Source organism: Pteropus alecto, unplaced genomic scaffold (assembly GCF_000325575.1).
Source record: "Pteropus alecto unplaced genomic scaffold, ASM32557v1 scaffold16, whole genome shotgun sequence".
Taxonomy (NCBI): domain Eukaryota; kingdom Metazoa; phylum Chordata; class Mammalia; order Chiroptera; family Pteropodidae; genus Pteropus; species Pteropus alecto.
The window spans coordinates 5423268-5430932 of NW_006438867.1; the positions used below are offsets into that span (position 1 = coordinate 5423268).

The 7665-nt window shown below is 42.8% G+C and overlaps 1 protein-coding gene across 1 annotated transcript in view; it reads left to right on the top strand.

Annotated features, from left to right (window-relative positions):
• The window catches only part of STARD13 (StAR related lipid transfer domain containing 13), a 160209-nt gene that overhangs the window by 128752 nt on the left and 23792 nt on the right, over positions 1 to 7665 (top strand). Inside the window, exon 5 of the mRNA XM_015592396.2 lies at positions 7439 to 7663. Within this exon, the coding sequence (XP_015447882.1) occupies positions 7439 to 7663 (225 nt within the window). The remainder of the gene's footprint in view (positions 1 to 7438; positions 7664 to 7665) is intronic.

Consider the following 7665-nt stretch of genomic DNA (forward strand, 5'->3'; position numbering starts at 1 on the left):
AATATCTGGTTCGCCAGTTCGTTCCTTTTACTTAGCACAACGTCTGGTTAAATATCTTTGTTGAATTAGTTCAGGAAATGCCAAATTTTTGCCAGCTATGCTGAAGGCCACCATTTATTTAACATCTTCGTGGAAATGGATCTCTGGATCTCTCGCAGTGAACATGTCATGAATCTCATTGCTCTGCGTTGCATTTATTCTCATTGGAATCTGAAGGGTTGGCTGGTTTGAGCCAAGAAAGAAAAAAATAGTCTACAGGTAGATGAGGATGGCGAAGCCTCATCCACACTGAGTTGGCCATGCATCTTTCTTGTACAATAAATGCCACTCGTAAAGCAAATCTCACGTGCCCTCCCACGACGTAGTACCACAAGATTTTCTCCTTGCAGAAGAGAAAAGTGGTCTCTCAGAGATTCAAGATGACCTTCCCCGTCTCTGGGACAGTTAGGTGGAGAAGCAGGTTCTCAGTCTTGGCCACAACCCAGCCCAGAAGTGTTTGCAGAGAGCCTGTGACACCAGCAGTCCCCCGCCTCTGGCTTCAGGCCCCTGCAATGTGGCAAGGGGCACGTTTGCGCTTCACACAGGGCCGACTCGGCCACTCAGCTCCAGTTAACGTTAATGGAAGATAACTTCTAAATTGCTATGTAACTGTGGATTAGCTGCCTCTCTTGCTGCTGTGGACTCCTATACGTGGGCTCCTGTTTGCAGTATAAAGTTATAGCCAAATTCCATTTAAAAAACAACAAGAACAACCTTCCTTTGGCAGCGTTTGGTTGGTATTTGGAGAATGTGTAATTTCGGCTTAGAATGTTCTCATTTTTTAGGGAAAAAAACAAACATTAGCGCTTCATCCAAATGAAAAACAAGGCACATGCGAATGCTACTTGTTCTCAGAAAAAAAGTTGTCATTATTACTCAAAATCTCAACTTACTTCGTGACAACACTAAAATCTCTGAATCACGGTTAGTGCTTATGCGACGTGACTTCTACTGGGCACTGGAGTCAGAGACTGGAGCCCCCAGCGGGCTGTCTGATTAACGAGGGAAGGGAAGGACACGTACACAAGACTCCTACCTAAGCTTTCCCACGGGAGAAAGAGCGGCTCCCAAAGAAGGTTCTGGTTAAAGCTGTAGCTTTTGTAAAGCTCTCCGATGTCACGACCAAGGTGGATGCCAACACAGGAACCATGACCGATGGCCACCTTGCCGTAGCACCTCGCAGCCTGGGTGTCATCAGCATTTCCAAGGAGCTGTAGTTGTGGAGGGGCCTGGTCCCCACCCCCCACTGATTGTCACACCCCCCACATCTCCCACCAAATAAGACACCGCCTGGCAGCTCCTGACAGCAGAGTCAAATGAGAGAAAAATTATGTTTTATTCCACCCTTCACATGGCTGGAGAGTATGACAGCCTCGAATCGAAGATAATTGCCTGTGAATGTCCTAGAACCGTAGGATCTTTGAGTTGGAAGGAATCCTCCATCATCTTTTCCAACTTCCCATCCACCACGGGGTTTACTTCTTAGAGCCTCCCTCACAATTCACTCAGCCTTTGCTCGTCACCGTCTAGACGTGATTGATGAGTTCACTACATTGCAAGGCAATTTGTTTTATTCTAACTACTAGAAATCTTTCATACGATAATCTAAAAGCTGATTCAATGTAAACATGCCCATCTAATGCCAGCTCTTTTCTTTGGAAAAGCAGAGAATACAGAGTTCTCCTTTCATACAGCGACCCTTCAACTCTGTCCTCTAGACAGGTGGCAGGGGTCGGGGAGAGGAGGCAGGTGGTGATGTCAGCCAACTACTGCTGATGTTTTTGTAAAGAAAGTTGCATTGGAATGAAGTCATACCCATTCTTTCGGCTATAACGGCAGAATTGAATAGTTGTGACAGAGACTGCATGGCCTGTAAACCTAAAATATTTACCATCTGACCCTTTACCATCCGACCCTTTACAGAGAGGTTCCGTACCTCTGCTCAATCTCAGTTTCTCAGACTTTCTGTGGTGAGTGGCTGTTGGCTTCATTTTGTTTTGTTTTTAATCTTCAGTGTGCCACTGGCCAGGACACTTTTGTAAAATGCAATACAAATGAATTATTGGAACTATGAAATGAAAAAAAGAGTTACAGAAAATAGTAGCCTAAATTTTTTTTATTATTAGACTCTACAGACACAAAATTGCATTCCAATAAATATAATCAAAACAAATATAATGGAAAATAGAAAAGAATTACGAAATTCACTTTTTTTTTATTGAAAGTGTACGTTTGGCAATTATTATGAGGAATCAGGATTGCACTCCTAACTTTTTTGTTATTCAGCTGTTGTAACTAAACAAAAAGTCTACTTTGAAATAGCAGTTCCCCATATTAAATGCCTTTATTCAGACTTTGATCAAACTCTGTGACTATGAGTGTTCACGACAGCGTTTCTTGTTTGTTATCTAATTTAGGTCGTATTGACAACACTACTCCCAGGAAGAAATATGTAACTAAAATGTTTCTTTGTTTTAATACAAGTCCTCCTAAAGAAACCAGTCTCAAAGAGTATGTTGACTTTTGAAATCAAAGAAGAGGTTTGAAAGTAATTTTTTAAAGTTTAGGGTATTTCTTTTTTTATCTTTTTTTCAAAAGGAAATAACCATTGCTGTATTTTCAAAAGTCATCTTTAAACCTTCATCACTAGCTAGTTCTTACAATTCTCTTTCTATGAAACAGTGGATCCCGTACATTATAAACTTTGAGTCATGGTAGATAAAGTAACCTTGAAATAGTGACTGCTGTTCAGTAAAACTAGTCCACTGATCGTGAACTTGGGTAGCATGGCCCTGCCAAATGGTGACAAATGTTTTAATGCTTCCTCTCGATGTCTGTGCTTATCTCACTGAAGACTGGTAGGTTTGGGGCCCGGCAGCCCCTTAACCACAGTTTGTGTAGCACTGCTATGGAGCTTCTCATTTCTAAACCAAACGATTAGGTTTTTCCATCATCTTTCATGGGAGGTTGTGGTTCCGAGATCCTCGGCCGTTCTGATGACTCTTCTCTAGAAATGCTCCTCTTCCCACGTGCCCCTTAACATGTGGCATTTAAAACCCAGGCTTCTGGTCATGCATCCTGAAGCCGGCGACTTCATATGGTGGCCGTGTCACGTGATCGACTCACGTTAAACTCAAGTCCGCTACAACCTTCAAAGCGATGGATAGTAACTGCCATTAAACCAAGTCTGTTCTATCCTGCACATCCTGTAGTTGATTTTTAAAGTTAGGGTCTTCAAATTTCACTTCATGAAATGTCATCTTCTTAGCAGGTCATCTTTCAGATCTGTGAAGATCTTTCCACATCTCCGCATCGCCTGTCTCTAACAACGATAATTAGTTTTTTCTTGCATTTTAAGGTTTACATGGCATTTTCACATATACTCTCATTTGGTTCTATCGATAGACAACGCTACATGTGTACTATTATCATTTCCACTTTACAGCTGAGAAAAAGGGTGACTTGCTCAAGATCCCTTAGTGAATTACCGTGTCATCTTCACATTTTAAAAACAAAGAGGTCTCTTGGCTCATTGACGTTATTCTTAAAACAGACATAACTTTGAGGCATCCTCCAGAGAAAACCCTAGTTGTTTTTGGTCCTTTGATCTACTCTTTGGTGAATTTACTCAGCCAGTTACTAACGAAACTCTGTAGCATCCAACACGGGCAGCCATCTCAGCCACAGTGATGTCGGGAGAGCCTTTGTCAGTTCCTTGGCTGAAATCCAGACACTCTATGTCCATTTTCATGATTTACTAAACCATTGAGATAGGAGAATTAAGTTAGTTTGGTGTTTCTTTTTCTCATAAATCTGACTCCTCTTAGAGATTTCCACTCTGCATTTCTAAATATTCAAACTATTTGTTTTAGCTTCAAAAAAAAAAAAAATCATCAAACTGATGAAATCTGATCACTTCTTAACCAATAAGTACACTTCCACAATTATTATTGGGTAGTCTGCTAGATGCGACATGCCGGGCCCTGAGTGTATAGAAAAGTTAAACTCTAATGCAGTGTGTTTTTTATACTGTGGATTATGGCCAATAGATGGGTTGTCAGGTGAATTTTTTTTTTTTTAAAAAAAGGAAACAGACTAAATTATATTATAAAATGTCAGAGTGCAGCTAAGTGAAATAAGTCAGACGGGGAAAGACAAATATCATATGATTTCACTTACATGGGGAATTAAAAAAATATATGAACAAACAAAACTGAAACAGGCTCAAAGGGTGGGGGGTGGGGGATGGATGAAAAAGGCAGAGAGGAATGAGAGGCACAAACTTCCCATTATAAAATACGTAAGTCCTGGGGAAGTCATACACAGCCCAGGGAAAACAGTCAACAATATCATAACTTTATACAGTGACAGATGGTGACTAAACTTATTGTAACCAGATTGTAATGTATATAAATGTTGAATCACTATGTCGTATACTTGAAACTGACATAATGTTGTCAACTACACTTTAATAAAAAAAATCAGAGTGCAAACAAGGATAATAGCATTAATTAATTAATTAATTAATTAATTTAGCATAATATGTATGAGTGCCTTGAGTGGTGATGGGAAATGTATTTCTCATTGCACATCACTAGCAATACTTTCAAAGATCCTTCACTAGAGGAAAACGAAAGATACGGAATCAGTCAATACCCTTTGGGATATACTGTGATAATTTTATGTGTAAGGAGCTAAAGGAGAATGGGTGTTTTTTCTTTTGTTTTGTTTTTTGTAGATTCTTGCTTTGGTTTTCGTTGGTTTGTTTTGGTTTAAACAATCTAAATACTGAAAAATTCCCCTGAACTGTCTGCCTGTTTTTCCAGGAGTTCACCACTTTTCACATGCCTTGGTCGGGCTGTAAATATCTTCCTGATGCCCAGAGCGAATATAATAAGCTCTCAGAGCCTCGCAGACAGGGGCAGGCTTTCCATTCCTAGTCCACAGTGCCCAGCTTGGCATCTTTTCTTAACCAAAATAAAGGAGTCCTTATCCAACTAGTATGTGATTTACTAGCATCGGTAACCTAGCTTGGACTAGCTTGACAGAGCTCATTGGAACCAACACGACATAGTGTAGTTTCTATTTTAAAATATCTATGGTTTCTTTAAAAGCATATACTTTTACTTTCTCAAAAAACTATTTGCCAAAAGGGCTCTTTCAGAATGTTTACTTAATATCGACTTCCCCTCACTAGTTTCCTGAAATGTGATATGAAAATGCAAAACTCAACCTTCAACCCATTATGGTGCCTGATATATAATGACCCTCAGATGTTGGATGTTGTTGTATCAATCACAGGGAAAAGGAAAGAGGAAATGCTACAAAGAAATATAATTTGGAGTCATCATCCCAGAGTCTTACGTTTTTTCCACTTGTGCAAATTTTTAAACTCTTTTGCCAAGGCTTTGTACAACTTTTAAAACTCAAAGCGAATCTCCCACAGTGACCCCAAAGCCATGCAATTCTCCGTCAGTGCCTTGGTTTTGTACTTTCCTCCACCCTACACTTGAATTTAAATTTGTCATTTAGTCCAACCCATCTGATCTAGATTTTCAAGAAATAAACAAGAATGGGCGCATCCCAGCATTTACTGACTGAGCATCTGTTTACTTTTCCTTGAAAACCAACTAAATTGCAAAGTTAAGGTGGATGTTAGAAATATAAAAAGATAGATAAGCAGTCTCAGATAGGCCACAGATAAACAGTTGAACAAACACCGGAAAACAACAAACAAATACTAAACACATGATTTCATTTAATCCGCCCAGGGAACCCATGAGGCGGGGCCTGTTTTTAGACCCATTTTATAAGTGACAGAAACCTTGGAGAGAGTAAACAACTTGTGTACAGTCACATAAGCATCAGGTGGCAATACTAGCATTGGACCTGGGGCTTAGAACCAGATGCCTAAGTAAAATAAAGTAAACTGAACTCCGTCAACAAAAAATGATTGAGCGGTTACTATGAACTTGGCTGTGGGGAGGATGTAAGGGTGAAGAAAACAGAAACACAGGCCCTACTCTTGATGAGCTTACCTGTAACGATTGAGAGCCCTGTATTGTGGTGGGAGCTGACATTGTCCTGAGAGTATGTGTGACAGTAAAGGGCTAATCCAGATGCTGCAGGGAAGACAGAGGTCATTGCTTAGAGCCTCCGGGGAAGGTGTCAAAAAGAATGTGACATGTGAGCCGAGTACCCAAGAAGGGTCAGGCGTCAGGGAAGGACATTCTCAACAGCGGGCCATGTAAACGTCCTTTTAGGCTCTTAATCCTATACAGAGCTGGGTGTTGGGGGATGGTCATGGCCCAGGGGGCAGAGTGCAGGGACATGGGGTGAGCTGCAGCTGCAATGAGGCAAGAAAAAGAAGTACACTGCAGTCGGGGTGAAAGGGCGCTAGAGCCACACTGAAGACGGTTTTAGGAAGGCCGAGGGAAGCTGACGGCTTTTAAGCTGGAAAATGATGTGATCATATTGGGATTACACTGGGGAAAGCTGTCGAGACGGGGAAGACGCTGGACATAAGGAGTCCAGCCGGGTTTCGACTGTAAAAGACCCCGACAGAGGCGCCAAGGGCCTGCACAAAGGGAACAGGAGCAGATACAAATGAAGGTGCAGATTCGAAAAATCACCTGAGTTGGGCCTCGGTCATGTGCGTGGTGAGGAGGAGGAAGGAGCCAATGACTCAGTTCATCCTAGAAGGAAGTTATCATTTATACGCTCTAGGTCAAGGTCTGTATTGGGCTGGTGGGATTTGCAAAGATAAACAAGGTCATCCTAGCAGAGCAGGCTGGATGGGACTGTCCTCAGCTCACCATCTCTAGAAGGGCTCCCGAGTTTCTATTTACAGGAATTCAGTAGATAATATTGTTGTTAATTTATATAGGGAACAGATGATGAGAATCATGTTGGGGAGTCTCAGGGAAGGGGTGTCAGCTCTGAGATATGTTGACTTTGAGGATCGGGAGAGAGAAGCTGGAAATAGGTCCTGGGGCTCAGAGAAGGGGTTTCAGAAAAGAAGTAAGTGCCTTTCATGGCAGGATTAATTAAGTTTCTGCGTGAGGAAGAGAGCCTAAAACAGGTGTTTTAGATTTAGACTGTCCAGTCAGATGGTAATTACACCATCTTTGTGATCCATGGAGGAAGTCATAGAGGAAGGAGCGATTTGGAGGCTATGACAATTCAGAGGAAGAAAACATGGCAGATTGGGAGTGGGAGGACATGCTCCAGCCACCTGGGAGGAAGAGGGTCGTGGGTGACGGTGGGAGCGAGAGTGAAGGTGCCCAGGGGACCCCGAGGGCGTGTGAACGGAGGAGGGGTGGCCCTGCGCCTGCGCGACCCCGGCGACCCGTGTCACCCCAGCCACCTGTCAATGCGCGTTCTCCTCGATGTTTTTCAGGGTGACGACTCGGACGAAGAAAACCTCTGCATCAGTAACAAATGGACTTTCCAAAGGACCAGCCGCCGGTGGTCTCGCGTGGACGACCTCCACACGCCGTTCCCCTCGGGGGACGTCAGGATGAGAAACACGACCAGCAGTGAGAGTGTCCTCACGGACCTGAGCGAGCCCGAGGTCTGCTCGGTCCACAGCGAGAGCAGCGGCGGCAGCGACGGCGGCGGCCCGCC